We start from the raw sequence: 17,587 nt of genomic DNA, 5'->3' as shown, positions 1-17,587 counted from the left end.
AATATTCAGATTTTTTTCCATAAAATTTAAAAATCGAAAAAAAAAAGTTTTTTTTTTCAAATATTAAAAAAATCTGAAAAAATGATAAGATTTTTTTGAAATATCGGTTTTTTTTTTAAATTCAAATATTAAAAAATCACAAAAAATTAGAAAAAACAAATTCGAGGTTTTAAAAAAAATTCATATATTTTTCCAAAAAAAAACAGTTTTAAAATTTTTTCAACAAAAAAAAATCTGGAAAATGTTTTATTTTTAAAAAATCTGGATACAGTTTTTTAAAAAATTTAGAAGAAATTCAGTATTTTTTTTAAAGATTCTAGAGTTTAATTTTCAAAATAAAAAAAAAGTTAAATTAGAAAAAACAAATTCGAAATTTTTTAAAAAAAAAAAGTCATTTTTTTCCCGAAAAAAAACACAGTCTTAAATTTTTTTCTACAAAAAAAAAATCTGGAAAATGTTTTATTTTTAAAAATCTGGATACAATTTTTTAAAAAATTTAGAAGAAATTCAGATTTTTTTTCGAATTTTTTTTAAAGTTTCTGGAGTTTAATTTTCAAAATAAAGTAAAAAGTTAAATTAGAAAAAACAAATTCGTAATTTTAAGAAAAAAGTCACATTTTTTAAAAATCTGGATACAAATTTTTTAAAAAATTTAGAAGAAATTCAGATTTTTTTTTTCGGAAATTTTATTCCAGATTTTTATTAAATCATTTTTGAAATTAAAATTTTAGAAAAAAATTATTTTCTAATTTAAACAAAAAATAAAAAATTTGGAAAATATTTTTCATAATAAAAAAAAAATCCTGAATTTTATTTTTAAAATTAATTTTATTTCTAAATTAGTATAAATGTATTTATATTATAATTTTTTTAAAAAAAAATAGTCACGAATGCCACATGTAGCCTTAGAAAAAAAAAATTAATTATACAGTCAGCACGCCACATAAGCATATATGTACAGTCAGCATGCCACACAATGTACCACATCAGCAAATATGTACAGTCATATGGGGGAGGGGTGTTTTCCGAAAAAAAAAAGTTTTACAAGGATGCAAATCAAACCGAAAATTTTATAAGGGCGAAAACCAGAAATGATCTATATTACAGGGGTGAAAAACACTATTAACCCTATTATAAAATGTTAAATATAAATTGCCACATGTAGCATTTACATATCAATATTTTACTTCTCAATAATTTATCCTGCCAACATTTTAGTTTGAGAATGCAATAGATGGATGATGGTTGAGTTTGGATAACTAAGCCAAACAGGCCAAATGTATAGAGATGCACATGCAGCAAATGAAGCATATGGCTGCGTGGTAGAATCAGTAGGAAAGGAAGGACACAACAACAAAAGCAAAGGGAAAATTACACTAACCTCCCCTGAGATTAATGTAAATACAATAGATGCCCCTTCTATTTTTTCATATATCAACAACCTCCCCTATCGTTAGAATTGTCCAATCTGTTCATTTGTTTTCTCTAAACTGCAGGGAATCTTAATCCCTTGTCGTTATGCTAGATAAGCTGCGTCCAACCTATCCCTATTTTGTTTCTTAGATTACAAAACCTTGTATAAAATCAAATGATATTTTTGTTATTGATGCCTCAGAGTGGGGATTATAATGAGCATTTTAAATGTGAGTGGACTGAAATGAGAAAATGGCCATTAGCCGGCCCATTACAAGTTGAAAAACGTGAATGGCATATCAGTTCTGCAACTTTTTCTCTTAATAAGTCTTTCCCAGCTATTATTGAAGCAGAAGTCTTTTCTAGCATTGCTGAACCATTAGCTGTTTTGTGTCAACTAGCTTCCTAGTTAATATTTTTTCTCCATGCAGCACACTGTCATTTTCTGTAACATATTCACCTTTTGGAATTCCAAGTGGCAATCATCCTTCTTGGTTAGCCTATACAGGTGAAGGACCTTCAGCACAATTTCAAGTTCCTGAGGATGTTGATTGTCATATTAAGGGAATAATCTTATGTGTTGTTTATTCATCAACATCTGAAATCATGGGAGCTGAATGTCTAACTAGTGTCTTCATTGTTGTTAATCACACAAAGTGCAATATCCAGATATACAAGCGAGACACGATAATGTTCTTTAATGATGAAGATTGGAAGAATGTAATATCAAATCTAGGTCCTGGTGACGATGTAGAGATTTTTGTAGCTTTTGGCCATGGATTGATTGTTAAGCAGACAGCTGTTTATCTAATATATGGCCACTCAATTACAATGGAAATTAAACATTCAATTACTATGGAAGTTGAGACGTCAACTAACATGGAAATGAAGCCATCGGAGGAAGTAAACGAGCAGCTGTCACCTGAAGTGGACGTGGAAGCATCAATTACTATGGAAGTTGAGCCATCAACTAACATGGAAATGGAGCCATTAGCCGAAGTGAACGTACAGTCGTTACCTGAAATGGAGATGCAGCAGTCACCCGAAGTGAAAGTGGAGGCATCAACTAATGTTAAAACCGATTTGTCACAGGAAGTGAAGATGCAGTCATTACCTATCATGGAAATGGAGCCACCACCAAAGTCCAATAGAAGTATCTTTACAAGATTTGCAAAAAAAAATGGGTGCATGTTTATGCTTGAACCAGCATAGAGATAAAGGTTTGAACAACATTTGATTCCGTTTCATGCTTCTCAATATTTTTATGGAGGGAAGAGGGATAGCCCTATGTTTTACATGCATACAAAGGGGAATTCATGTACTTGCTATTTGATTCAATTAATGAGATTATAAAGCCATGTTGAAATATCGACTTAAGCACGTTAATTTTGTTTCCCTTTTGTTTCTTTTACATGTCATTGGTGGCATTCATCCTTTAGTCTTAGCAACAGAAAGAATGAGGAAAGGTAAAAGAGAATCCTATCCACTTACAAGCCAAACCAGAATTTTAGTCAAGTCAATATTTCAATGTGTAATAGATATTTTAAACACTATTTCAACATTTGCAGTCCAAACAAATGGATTATTTACTATCAAGTTGTACAAGCTCATAACTTTTGAAGGATATTTAGTCAAAGTTAAATACAGTGGGATATACTGATTCTACTGGAGAAATGTTTAATAAAATAGAAGCACAATCATCCCAGACTTTCTTACTTCTTTGCCAAAATGAACTTTTGTTGTGCTTGTAATCTTCCAATGACAAAATATATCTTGTTAAGTCTTGATGGCAACGTTCTCCTACCTCATTAATAAGGTTATAACAACATTCAGTACCAGTTGTTTGATTACCAGAAAACACAGTATAGAAAATCTCATCACCACATAATGGATATAACTTGGACGCACAGTTGTTCAAATACTTTTCATACGGCGATGACAATGGTCTCGGTGCATAATTAATCGTGGAAGGAGAACCATTTGAGTCTTCGACATTGGTTGAAATCCCAGTTTTGATTAACAAAACTAGAAGATGTATGGTTAAGGAAAACTCAAATAACTTGTTGATGACTTGTTAGTGATAAAATAAGCTATATATATTGTTTAATAATAATTAATATTTGCATTAATTGGTTTTTGATAACTCTAATAATACCAAAAATAATCGTAAGGATGTTGCAAGTTTTTCGAAAACCTCCACCATACAATTCTCATGTTGGTATGTAACACTTTCGGTTCATTAATATAAATTATAAGCTGAAACAATCTGATAAAGAGATTCAAATTATAGTTCAAATTTTAACTGCAGATGAACTTTTTTATAAACGAAATTGCAGTTCTATCTTTTTGCAATGTGCATTAAGTGAAAAGACCTGGAAGTTATATATGTTTCAGTTTTGTTCAAAAGATCATAAAATGGTCCATACCAAGGACTCTTCAATTCTCATTACTCTCAACAAAAGCATATCAGAAGTTCTTTCCCTCTATCTCGGTCTCTTGTTGTTCATTAAGGTTTTGTTTGCGAATTGGGTTGTGGAGCAGAGGAGATAACTTATTTTTCTTTTTTAAATTAAGAACACTATAAAATGACTTTAAAAATGAAATAAATGTTGTTTGAGTATTATGTGAACAATCATTATGTTGTTCTTTCAACAAAAAAAAACAATAATAATTAATCATATTTTTTGGCAATAATAATGAATCATGTAATATTAATTTGCTGTGCGACTATTTTATGCGACTCAACTCACTTAGCTATTCAAATTTATAAAATGTGAATAGCCAGCCTTAAAGGACACTTAATATGAGACATAATATGAGACTGAGAATATTTCAACATAAGCCTGAATTTTTTAGTCAGCCTAAATATGGAATTCCCCCTCCGTTGATGAGGTTCAGAGTTATCCAGATTATTTTTATCGACATGGTTGCATGGAATTTATGATACACCAAAAGCTGTAAAAAATATCCACACTAAGCATTCATGAAATCATTGGAATGCATAATGCTCTTTCGGGAACGAGAGATGCCTTTTTTTTTTTTTTTTTTTTTTTTACTTATTTTAACACGACCTCTACAAAAAAGATTGAATAATACCATCCAGTTATATCTGAGCATCCTTGCTTCTTGCGAAATTGCTATAATGAAATACGACATGAAATTGAAATGAAATGCCACACAAAGTATAGTTTCTACAAAATGTTGTTTGTAGTTTGAAGAAGGATCAAAAAACACAATCCATTTTCATTTTAGGAAAATTTTCATATCTAAATAATAATGTGAGCTCATGTGTCTGCATCTAATATCCTAGAAGATAGGGTTCGGTAATTTGCATTAAGTGTATCTCTTTAGTTTCTAGACAATTATCACACATTTGTAGGAAATAGGAACCGGTGTGTGTAATGTGTTCTCTAATCATGTCACAAGCAAAAAAATAATAGCTCCCCTTTTGTTGCATATAGGAGAATACAGGCAAGACAATAATCAGTGTTCTTTCATCATAAGTTCATAACCTACCACACACAGTCTCAATGCACCACATACCATCTTTTTCAAATCCTCCTCAATAAAAGTCACAGTAAGGTAGCTATATTACCAGCATGAGTTCTGCAATAACTACAAAACACATTGTTTGCTGTCAAGTGGTATGTTATACAGTACCACTTACCGTACATCACAGAACTGACCATGATTTACAAGAACTGTAAGAAACTCTTATTCAAATTTCTTAATCAGTGATAAGTCATTTAACATCTTCTCAATTGCTTCATCATCCTGAGCCCGTCCTCTTGTCTGCATGTTAAAAAATGACACATGACAAAAAAGATGTATTAGTTGTTACACAAATTTAGTGTGACCATGTTTAACAGTACTATAATTTTAAAACCACGATCCACAAGGGTGCAAGAATACTTCAAATGTCAATCACCCTATCAATTATTATAAGGTTACAACCATATAGAGGTAAGTAAAGTTTAAAATTGGACAACACACGTACACCCAGAAAATGAAGTTTTTTCATTAATTCTATCTGTCAGAAAAAACATTTTGAACCATGATGAATCTGGAATATATTATGGTGAGGGCAAATGGTAAAAGAACAATGTAACAGAAGGCTCGCGGGAAAAATAAATGAAACATATTAATAAAAACTGAGATGCCATTACGGAGATAAATAGTAACCCAATAAAATCCTCCAGCTTTTACTTATGAATTCTCCAATATTGGGAATTTTTGTAAATTTAATTGCCAAACTTGTAGATATTTCTGATTTTGCTCATTAACAAAACAGAATTTTACACCAAAAATAAGTTATTCCCTGCTAGATAGTATTGACCACATCAATCAAACAATACTACCGTCCTACCAACTCCTACCAACTCGATAAAATTTTAATAGAAATTTATTCAAAGAGATAAATTTATAGAACATCATATTTGATTCAATTCATGCCTTTATTTATCTCCCCTTCTTCATTTTAACAAGCATGAAAGGGAGAATTCAAATCATTTAAAATTGACCTAACATCACCACTCCTTCCCAAAAACAAACCCTTCTCATCCCCGCCCAACAGGAAAAGTTTACAGAAAGAAGGAGAGGCAAATTATTTCTACCTTGATAGATGGAACCATAGCAATAGCTTCCTCTACAGTTTCCGGGCAAAGATTGCCTAGGACACACAGCTGCAATAAATTCATTGAAACAGTTAATTGTATTGTGTGAAATTATAACTCTTTTTCTTTATCCTCATAATAAAATGTGAAAACTTGCTTCCTAAACCGAATTTGTGAAAGGAATAGTCATATTACCTCAAATTCAGCCAACTGATATCTCGCAAGAATTCTTAAGCCAGTTAAGATCACAATCTGATACAGGGCTTTGCAATTTCAAATTTCTTATTAAATGATAGAAAGAGATATTACGTAGGGGTCTATTTGGTTCAACAAAGGGGAGAGTTTTTAATTAAAAGCATGTTTGGTTTAAAATGAGGGGAGGAATTTTAAATGGTTTAGAAGTGTTTTTAGTCACCTCACTTCCAAATCCCCCCAATTTGAGGGGAAGCAAAAAGTGGTCTAGGAGGGGTTTTGATTCCCTCCCATCCCCCTCTCTTAAAAATTGAACCAAACATAAATGATTTAAAATATCCCCTCCCCTTCAACCACTCTCAACCAAATGGACCCTAAAAGGAAACACAGGATCCAGAAAGACAAGAGAAAAGTCAATCAAGAAATAAAAGAAAACGAGATTATTCATTATTATGAAAGAAATGAGATGGACACCGTCACAATTTTCATTTAAGTAAATATATGAATCATGAGAAAAAGAAAATGGGTTCATCAGCTCAGTTTTGGAGGATACTCTCGAACTTGTCTAACAGCATCAGGATTTTTGTAGCGGCTGAAACGCTTCACATACTGCAATGACTTTTCAAATACCCTGAAAAAAATAGAAGGAAAAACACATTACTCTAAGGTGCTAACTACAACATTACTCCGCTTCTATATCAACATCGTTGTCAAATTCATCATTGAAAATATGTAAATTGGGTTTGGCAAGTTCAAGGACATGTTATTTAATTTAGGTATTATTACAGCGGCAGACATCAAAGCATAACTCTCTTCTTCCAGCAATAGTATCAAAATAAAAGATCTTGGAGTCATTAAGCATAACAAATGCATGTCATATTCCCGGAATAAAAAGTAATTTAGCTAGGGGCGTAAAAATGGCATGCATGAACTTTACGTCTGAATAACACATGAACATTGATACAGGATTAGAACTCACTGAGAAACTTGATTCATGGCATCATCAGACGACTGCTGAAGCTGCTCATATTTGTGTTCCAGAATTAATGAAACCTCACAGTTCATCAAGCACTTTGCTTTCAAAAACTCTGGAAGAAAAAAAAAAAAACTACTTCTTTAGCGAAAAAACAAAAAGTCACAACAATTATACCAAACTTGAAACATGTTCAATCAATCCAACATGACAAAACATAAGATCGTTGTCTATCAATGAACCAATCAGATTTTGAATGGTGTAATAAAATAGCTATCTGAAAGGAGTATGGTGATACGCCGCAACTAATCAAAGCAACACCCATTACTTATTACCCTCATATACTAACTAATCACCTAAAAATATAGATAGTATTATAGTATATCACTTCAGAATATGAGTTTAGGTATTATTCAACGTAGCACATGCTAAAAGAATAAGGGAATTGGATTGGTTTACTTGAGCTTATCTACTGGCATAAGCACTTGTGAGAAGAACTTAAGAAAACAGCTTATGACATGTTCATAAGCTGTTTTCAGCTTATTTCTATACACTCTATAGGATAGCTTATAAAACAGCTTTCTGCTCAAGTGCTCGTACAAATTCATTCAACTAGATTATCCGCTGTGAGCTAGCTTATCGGTTATCCTCTATAAATAAGTTCATCCGTCATAAGCTAGCGTATCAACTATGGTAAAAAATAGCATTAGTTCATTAACTCAAATACGAATTTATATATAAAACACATAATTATAATTCATTAACTTGTTAAATGTTCAGATATATAAACATCATCCTTAAAAAAAAAAAAAAAAAAAAGATATATAAACATCATAGCTCAAACATCTTTGAAACCATACGAAGATGAAGTACTGATCTCAAAGAAACACTGAACGAAGAATTACTATGTACGAAGGTAAAATTTTCAAATTAGGGATTTAAAAAATTACTAATAATGAAACACTACGTAATTCAAGCAAAACAGAACGCAAGTAAAGAAGCAAATTAGTGGAGAAAACCGAGAATGAGTAATTACCGTCTCCGATTTTGAGTTCAGCGGCGTTTTCTTCCTCTTCACCAGACATGATTCACTCCTTCTTCTGCTGAATTCAATTAGGTCAGCACAGAATCAGTAATGAAATTAGTACAAATCAAATCAAAAAGATAATGATGTGATTGGGAAGAAGAAGTAGAAGAAGAAGAAACGGTGTAACGAACTAACCAGAATCAAAACGGTGAGAGAAGTTGAGGGCTTTGTGTCGTTCACCTGGGAAGAAAGTAACACTCGTTTTGGATTTTAGACAACGTTAAACGCAGCGTTTATAAAGCTACCACTTTCCCTTAAAAAAATAAAAAATAAAAGCTACCACTTTATTTCTCTCAAAAACTAAAATAAAATAAAATTGGATTAATAAGTCTTTATCCTCAATAATATATATATGGCATTTTTAGTTTTTCTTTGAAAAATAAAATTTAGATTCGTCCTCGTAAATTAAAGATTTTTTAGGTTTGCCACCCGAGCCCTTCGAGTCATCAAAATATCTTATTGACGTGGCAACTACGTGGCTTTTTCTTTTTTTATTTATTTTTTAAATGTCACGCGTAAAAAAAAAATTACACGTCATTAATAAATAAAAAATTTTAAAAATATCAAAATTAATTTTCAAAAATTATAAAATAAACAAATTAATTAGGAAAAAAATTATAAGAAAATCTAAAATTTAATATATTTCGAATTTTTCAAAAAATTATAAAATAATTACGAAAAAGATTCTAAAATATCCAAATATAAATTAAAAAAACTTCGAAAATTATAATATTATCTAAAAAAAATATTTTGAGAATTAAGTTTCAGATTTTTTTTTAAATATTTGTAATTTCGAAAAAAAATTGATTTTTTTTAATTTCGAAAAAGATTTCATAAAATTTCAGGAATAAAACTCTCGAAAAAATTTGAAATCTTTTCTAAATTTAATTTTTTTTGAAAAAACAACTGAAATTAAGATTTTGATTTCAATTAAAAAAAATTATATTCAAAATTTCATAAAATTTGAATTCTAGAACAATATTTCATGATTTTATAAAAAAATTCAAAAACAAATCTGAATTTTTCTAAATTTAAAATTTTCGAAAAAAATCTGAAGTTAAGATTTTAAAAATTTAAATAAAATCAAATTTTTTTCAAATTATATAATTGGAATTTAAAAATATTTATATCCAGATTTTTAAAAATTAAAATATTTTTCAGAATTTTCTTTTTTTGTAGAAAAAAATTTAAAAAACTTTTTTATTTCGAAAATAATCTGAATTTTTTTTAAATTTTGAAAAAGAGAAGAACATTTTCTATTTCGGAAAAAAAAAATCTAAATTTTTTTTAATTTTTGAAAAAAAAATAATTTTTTTTTCGATTTAAAAAAGGATTTTCGTTTTTTTAAATATAAATGACGTGTAAACAATTTTTTACGCGTGACAAGCACAAAAAAATGGAAAAGAAAAAGTGTCACATCAGAGATTCTACTGAGTCAATGGGCTTAGGGGGCAATCGTGAAGAATCTTTATTTTATAAGGACGGAATCTAAATAAAAAATTACAGGGGGCAAAACCGAAAGTACCCTATATTATAGAGGGGTAAAGGCCTATTAATCCAATAAAATTTTATTTATTGTAAATTCTTTCATGACCCTAAGTTTTGGTAATATCCTATCTTGACCTCAAAATTCATTCATAATTAAATACAAGATCTTTTGAGTATAAAAATTAACAACCAATTAAGAAAAATAGAAACAAATAAATTATTATCAAGATTATTTACAAAATTATATTAAACACAATGTTCGAATATGGGTCAGAATCTCCTTAAAAAAAAAACAGAGAAAAGTAAAGGATACATGTAAGAACCTCTCGCTATTTTTTCTTTATGGGTGTGTTTGGTTTGCAAAACAGTAAGTATCGGACAGAACAATATAAGATAGAACAGTACAACACAAGGCAGAACAGCATAGGACAAATTTTTTATGGCATTGAGTAATTTTTTGTTTTATACGATTTTTGAGGGACAAAATGTTATTTTGGTATTTTAGACAACTTGTACGTAGGATAAAAAGTTGTGATGTGGTTTGGTGAGGGACAAAAATATAAGTTTTTGTTCTGTCGCTTGCCTCCAGTTTGTCCTGTACCTGAAACAGTTTTATAAATCAAACACTGGACAACTAGAGTTGTTCTGTCTTATCCTTTATTTTTTAGCAAATCAAACGCACCCTATATTTTTTTTCTCTTTTCATAGTTATAGCTTTGAAGAGTTTTAAATGTATATTATTAAATAATTGGAGTTATCGAATATCATCATATTGTTGCAATTATATTTCAAAACCATTGATAATTGAAATAAAAAAAAGTTTAAATGTATTTTTTTTCCTCTTAATTTTTAAAAAGTTGTAATTTTGACCCTCCAACAAAAAAATTACAATTTTGATCCATTAACTTTATAAAACATTGCACAACGCAAACAAAAAAAAAATCAATTTTTGCCCTCTATCCTAAAAAATATGTACTTTTGACCTATTGTTTTTTAAAAATAGCAATTTTGGTCCCATATTTTGACATGTGACGTCTTCTCGATTGTCTTACAATTTTTTTGTAAAGTTAAGGTAAAAAATTGCTATTACTTTTTAGGGGTCAAAATTGCAATTTTTAAAAGTTAAAGACGCAAAAATGCATCTAAGCTTAGAAGAAAGAAGAAGAAAAAAGACTTGACTCATGATATGCATCCTATAACTAATAGTCTCGATCTCCTAAGAATGAAAAATATTAAGTGCATAATGCATTTTAACTTTGGTGAGCCTGCTCTTTTTTTTTCTTCTCTCCTTCACGATTGGTTTGATTCCTTCATATCTCGGCCTCTACATTTAATTGATAGGAACAATACGATGCAATATGTAGAGACTGATATTCGAATCATGAATTATTCACTTATTCACTTTATGGATGAAACTATAACCACTAAATTATTTAGTATAAATTTTTTGAAACCAAAATTTGTTATATTTTTTCAGCATCTAGAAGAAGGAAGTGAAAAACACTATTTAAACTTACACACCAAATTTCAAGTTCGAATTTAAATTAAAATGGCCGGATTAATGCGATAATATTAATTGAGATAGATCTTATAAAAACGAATTGTGTTATTCTTTAAAAAAAAAATGAATTGTGTTAAATTTACGTATATGGAATTGTCTAATATAAACTTTTTTTTTTTTTTTTGTGGTGGCTGGGGTTCGAACCAACTGAATTATGCTCACGAGGACAATATAAACTCGATCTAATATAAAAGAAGACTCTACTATTTATATTATATTTTTGTTCTCCCTTTTCATGATTATAAAACTTACTTTTTACTAAAAATTAAGTTTCTTAAAAAAAATAATAGTAATAAGAAGAAACATAAAATTGTTTTTGAATGACGGATATTAAAATAGGATGGACAACATGAGAAGATCCAAATTATTTTTTATTTTTAAACGTAATTGATATTAGACCAAAAAAAAAAAAGAGAAAAAAAATAGACACAACCTTCAACATATGTAAAAAAAATTATTACATACAAAAAAACAGATATATTTTTTTTTGAAAGATATATAAAAACAATATATTCCACAGTTTGTTTATTTAGTTGATAGAAATTTTTTAGATTTTATGACAATTTATTTTGACTGGATATTGACAAATTTAATTTAATTTAATACATAGCGTGATTTATGACAGAAACTGCGAGGCGTACAACTCAATACTCACATCATATTTCCAAAAACTCGTTGTTACCTTTCTTCATCGGTACTCTCCGTTTCTTCTTCTCCAAATTTCTACAATTCACATTCAATTCATTCACATTATAAACATCAATTCATTCATTCACATAATAATCTACACCTATAGATATAAACATTAGATATAGTGAAATGAGGCCAAACGCTTCGGCGATGAGACAAGCCGAACTTTTGCGAAACGACGGTAACAATTACTTCAAGAAAAACCGTTTTAATGCCGCCATCGATGCTTACACTGAGGTTTCATCCAAATTTTCAGTTTTTACTAACCCTTTTCTTTTCAATTGCAAAAATTAAAACTTTGTTTCGTTTCTGACATGGGTTTTTTGTTTTGTAGGCAATTACGCTTTGCCCTAATGTTCCCGTTTATTTCACCAATCGTGCTTTGTGTCATCTCAAACGAAAGTATGTATTTTTATCAATTTTATGATTATGATTTTTTGGGTGTTTTTGATTGTTTAGGGTTTTTAATTTTGATTTGAAATTTGGGTTGTGGGATTTTTAGGGTTTTGATTTCTGTATGCAATTGAAATTGTGGTTGGAATATTGATATTTTGGAGGTTTTATTGATTACAATTGTGTCCACAATGTGTTTGGTTTATTTGTAGTGAATGGGAGAGGGTTGAGGAAGATTCTAGAAGAGCAATTCAGCTGGACAGTCATTCTGTTAAGGTTATAATGATTGATCTGTTTGTTATTTTGTAATTACTCCTTTTGTCTCGCTCGTGGTTGATTTAATGGCTTCATTCATCTGTTACGAATATTGCTTTTGCTTTTGAATGAATTTGTTTGCACATTTAGTTGTATGAGCAATGCTATATATCACGGACCCTTTATTCGTGAAAATGCACGCGCGATGCACATTTTGGGTTTAAAACAATCCACGTGACTTTACATTCTGATTAGGCGTAAAACAGATTGGGTATTGATGCTAAATAGCCTATCATAACTTTTCGTGATGTTCTGCATTTTCTTAAATTTATTTATGCGTGGGGATACAAATTCCTCGATGTTAATAGATTCTTGAAACGTTAAGTAGTTCTCTTGGCCACAATTTTAAGAACTCTGATCATTGCATATCTCTGAGGAGTTGGATTCGTGTTACACAAATCCTTGCAACTCAATTATCAAATAACTACTCAACCTATTTCCATGTTTTCTTTACTTAAAATTTAGTTGGTTCCTGGGCTGCGTTAAAGGGGGTTTTCTAAATTTTAGATTGTTTTATGATTTTGATGAGCTATGTAAGATGCATATGTTTGCTATAAACCTCTCAGATGATGTACAGGTGTCCAAACAATCTCCGTGGAAACCTCGACTTAATATTATTATCTTTTTTAACTTTGTTATTATATTAATATTATTGACTCATTGATGCTAAGTTTTGTGTCTAAACCAAACACAACTTTGGGGGATCTAGTACATTAACTACCAAGATATGTATGCCTTGTTTTGTGTTAGTTTTGGAAGGTGTTTCAATATCAAAATATGAACTTTAATAGATTGATATATCAATTGTTTGTTGAAGTGACTTCCTGAGTTTGGTGAAACCACTGGCTGTGTGAATATTTTTCTCATTACATCTTATATTTGATTATTTTGTAAATGTTTGCATCTTTGTGCTTTGTTTTGATTATCTTGTTTCCAGCTGAATCTTCTTTTGCACATATTTCAGGCACACTATATGTTGGGTCTTGCATTGCTACAGAAACAAGAACATACGAAAGGAATCCGAGAATTGCAAAAGGTTTGTCGTCAATTTGTCATCAAACACCCTTGTTGTGTGTTTCATGGACATCAATTAATTTTGTTATATCTGTTGCAATAAATTATTTAGTGCTTCTTAGTTTGATTACGTCTTTACTTGTTTTAAGTGTTAACTGGTTAAAAAAACTATTTCCCTTTTCTGTTTGTGACCTTCAGTATTTTACAACTTTGTGCAATTGATAAATGTTGCAGGACAACTAGAAAGACAATATTAAAATATAACATACATAATCATGTTCCCACATTTTATGCTTCCTTCCCCTGGGATTGGATGTGGTTTATTATTCTGCAATTTACACTGTTTCTGATCTAGGACAGTCATACATGATATATTAAAACTGTCATTGGGTTTGACGGAGACAAGTGACAAGTTAAGACACCATCATAAATTAAATTGTGAAGAATATATATGTACATTGTAAGGTTCATAATGTGCACCGCAAGTCATGACTCAAGTAATGAAATACTATTTATAGGTAGAAACAGCAAAACAAATGACTAATTTACCTGTTGCATCATTTGCTACATCTAAATTAATTCTACAATATTAGCAAAATTATAGGATATTGGTAGGGAATGAAGAAAAGATAGAAAGGGACATCCCAGTAATATTGGATTGATATGGTGTGGTGAATGGAGATGTTATACATAATACCAACTGAGTAAGTCCTATTTTGTAATTCTAAATAGGTGAAGTACTAGTGTATTATTACCAGTACAAGCCCTAGCCCAATAATTCATACACACCCCTAATCCCCTTTATTCTTCTACACGAAATGAAATTTCAAACCAATTTTAAGCCAAAAGCTTTGCCTTAGGGTGTGTGGACGCTTTTCCATCTCTTTATCTCTCTAATTCAGTCTTGTTATGTTGATATTTGATGAACAAAAGCTAAGGATGCATCCATGTATATTACGTGAGGAATGATTTGGAACTCGTTTTTAGTTAATTCTTAATTGATTGCTTGGGTTCTGTTCACTGTGCATTTGCTTTCTTTTTCATTTTTATTTCTCAATTTTATATTTTTTCACTTCATTTAAAATTTTGCTGCGAAGTAAAAAAGTTTGTTTGAGAATTTTGGCTTGCTATTGAGCTGTCAACAGGACATGGCTCTTCCATTATTTAAATTTTAATGTCACGTCTGATTGAATACAACATTCCTGCTGATTTTCAGTGTGGTGCATTTTTATAAGATAATAACAATGCCTTACCCTCATTTTTCAAATGAATAATGATTCTTTTGTTTTTGGTCATGATTAAGGCTTTGGATCTTGGGAGAGGTGCCAATCCAAAGGGCTATATGGTTGAAGAAATATGGCAAGAGTTTGCAAAGGCAAAATACAAGGAGTGGGAACGTTCATCGTCCCAACGATCATGGGAATTGCAGAACTTGAAGTATGTTTTTTCTGATTGTCAGATTTATTATCTGAGCATTTTTATTGATGATCAGTTGTCTCCATTGTATTTATTATTAACTATACAATTTTTTTTCCAGCCACATCTCAACTATTTTTATGTTGGTTTAGTGAATATTTTGTGTTATAATGTAAAGTATTATTATCGCAATATGTATTTGTGTCTCAGAGAAGCTTGTAAGTCTGCTCTAAAGGAAAAACATTTTCTTGGCTCTGAAATGGAAGGATTTGTAGATGATGCTACTACTTCCCATTTGAAACAGTTGGAGGCTGTAGAAAGAGTCTTCAATAAAGCTGCAGATGATGACATACCAACTGAGGTCTGTATGTGTCTTGTTTTTTTAGATTATAGATTCGAGAAACAAGTAAGGTTATTTATTATTCACCCAAATTGGCTTGTTGAATTTACAGGTCCCTGATCATCTATGCTGCAGAATAACTCTTGATATTTTTCATGATCCTGTCATTACTCCTAGTGGACATACATATGAGAGAGCAGTGATTCTTGACCATCTTCAGAAGGTAATGTGATTGTCATGTTTCATATTCTGGATCACATGTTTTTCGATATCCATCGAGGCAGAATGCACTCATTTAACTACTCCTTTCTTAGGTTGGTGAATTTGATCCGATCACGAGGGAACCACTTGATCCATCCCAACTAGTATCAAACTTGGCCATTAGGGAAGCAGTCCATGAATATTTGGACACACATGGGTGGGCTTACAAGATAGATTAACAGAATATTAAGCTGGAAATTAGCAGTTTGTGAGAGGTTTGTTTGTTCACATAATGCAGCAGAATGCTGATGATGTGTTGTGCAAGATTGGTCAATTCATCTGCTAATTGTGTCTGTCCTTAATGTTGTGACTTTAAACATATGAAGTGTACATATGGTTTTGACTGATATTGTGTAAATAGTCTACTCGAATTTGTGTATACATTTAAGTGCCTGGTGAAACTTAACATTTCATATGCTTAGAAATGACTATCAAACTAGTTTATTTGACCAATTTGCTGTGGTTCCTTCCTAAATGAATTGTGGAAGAGAGGGATGAAGATCCTACCTCGATCTCTCATCTTATCTCCTTTACCTCACATTTTTATTGCAAGTTACGATTATATCTCTACCATATAAGTAGATGATTCAAATTGAGGAAAGAGGTGGTAAATAGCTTAATCGGCAGGGTTAACTCAATGCCAAAGCCACCCAGGCAAGAGCTTTATGCATAAGTGTCTATTTGGTTTTGCTGCGAAAAAAATTAGTTTTGAATGAATTGATTCTATAAAATTGATTTGTTTAAGTAAATTATGTAAGAGTGACTTGAACAATATTATCAAGTCTAAATATGACCAAAAATTACAATCAAGAACTGCACATTTGTTGTTTCTTTGTAAATCTATAGTTGTCTCATAAGTTGTCAACAAAACTCTTTCGAATATTGATAAACGGGAATCAAGACCTATTGTATGTGCCACATGTTTTTCAGTCCTATATAACAATTGTCCATTGAAGCAAGAACAGAACATCATAGGTGTAATAGACATCATGTTTTTCGGGAGCAATTGCTATTGATCGTGTGTCAAGGACAATGTGTCTAAGTATAGCATTATCAGACAGAGATATCTGGTATCACCTCAGGGCTATCCTCCTATGTGTCTGATGCTTCAACTATCTGACTTAGAATGTTCCCCTTGTAACTCTTCTCTCTGTTGATTCCATCCTGAATAAGAGTAATGACATTATCACTTGATGTGGAGGGATTAACAACAGACTTTTGCAAGTTTTTGAAAACACTCATAACTCACTGCACATGTTACACTTTTGAGTCATTAAAAATTCTCAAAAAAATTTTGTTACAATTAAAATTATCATTTTTATACAAATTACATGTTCAAATTTTTATGGAAATGCATTTTTTTTTAAAATTGAAACTCCTAAGCACTATCTTCTAGACATGAGTAAAAATAATATTGTGTAGGCAAAATTTGTTACCATTAACTCTGTTTAAATCCTTTATTTATTTATTTTTGAGAGGAAAATCCTTTATTGTTGTTATCCATATATGATGTTTACATGTATGTTTTAAAATTTAAATCCATAAACTATTTCGAAAGAGAGTTGAAGTTCAAAGATTCACGATCATGGATTGCATAAAATTGATCAACTTAAACTTTTGTCTAACGAAAATTTTAATACAGTAACAGAAAAAAACTAAAATTTCAATATAGAAGTTTAGTTGAAATATATACATTATTAATTTGATAATATTATTAATTTGAGAATAAATTTCATGTGCCTAAGATCAATCACATATGGTTGATGTGTGTGCGAGTGTTGTAAATTCCAAGGTACTGTGTTCAATCCACTGATAGAAAAATAGAGTAACA

General features: G+C 30.4%; 3 protein-coding genes across 4 annotated transcripts; 2 read left to right on the top strand and 1 right to left on the bottom strand.

Moving 5' to 3' along the window:
- The first annotated feature begins 863 nt into the window (after positions 1 to 863).
- LOC11419886 (uncharacterized) lies at positions 864 to 2,781 on the top strand. The gene has a single exon (XM_024773436.2). It carries the CDS (start codon positions 2,020 to 2,022, stop codon positions 2,623 to 2,625), a length of 606 nt encoding a protein of 201 aa, XP_024629204.1. The 5' UTR covers positions 864 to 2,019; the 3' UTR covers positions 2,626 to 2,781.
- Positions 2,782 to 4,806: 2,025 nt separating this feature from the next.
- On the bottom strand, positions 4,807 to 8,525 carry LOC11418894 (DNA-directed RNA polymerase II subunit 4). Of its 2 annotated transcripts, none has more exons than XM_003626859.4 (7): positions 8,414 to 8,525; positions 8,228 to 8,291; positions 7,198 to 7,306; positions 6,772 to 6,849; positions 6,222 to 6,255; positions 6,027 to 6,095; positions 4,807 to 5,205 (listed from the first exon to the last, which is right to left on the bottom strand). In XM_003626859.4, exons 2-7 carry the CDS (start codon positions 8,274 to 8,276, stop codon positions 5,128 to 5,130), a joined length of 417 nt encoding a protein of 138 aa, XP_003626907.1. In that variant the 5' UTR covers positions 8,277 to 8,291; positions 8,414 to 8,525; the 3' UTR covers positions 4,807 to 5,127. The 2 variants fall into 2 exon arrangements, with proteins under 2 accessions (XP_003626907.1, XP_024627438.1); XM_024771670.2 differs by having other exon boundaries at positions 4,809 to 5,205; positions 8,228 to 8,294.
- A 3,429-nt stretch (positions 8,526 to 11,954) lies between these two features.
- Positions 11,955 to 16,209, top strand: LOC11421224 (E3 ubiquitin-protein ligase CHIP). Its single transcript, XM_003626845.4, has 8 exons — positions 11,955 to 12,254; positions 12,352 to 12,419; positions 12,623 to 12,686; positions 13,690 to 13,761; positions 15,043 to 15,176; positions 15,366 to 15,516; positions 15,608 to 15,718; positions 15,810 to 16,209. The coding sequence occupies exons 1-8, from the start codon at positions 12,147 to 12,149 to the stop codon at positions 15,933 to 15,935; spliced, it is 834 nt and encodes a 277-aa protein (XP_003626893.1). The 5' UTR covers positions 11,955 to 12,146; the 3' UTR covers positions 15,936 to 16,209.
- The last annotated feature ends 1,378 nt before the right edge of the window (positions 16,210 to 17,587 follow it).

This window comes from Medicago truncatula, chromosome 8 (genome assembly GCF_003473485.1).
Source record: "Medicago truncatula cultivar Jemalong A17 chromosome 8, MtrunA17r5.0-ANR, whole genome shotgun sequence".
NCBI classification, from domain to species: domain Eukaryota; kingdom Viridiplantae; phylum Streptophyta; class Magnoliopsida; order Fabales; family Fabaceae; genus Medicago; species Medicago truncatula.
The sequence above is the reverse complement of the archived record's forward strand: the minus strand, read 5'-3'. Positions and strand labels throughout refer to the sequence as shown.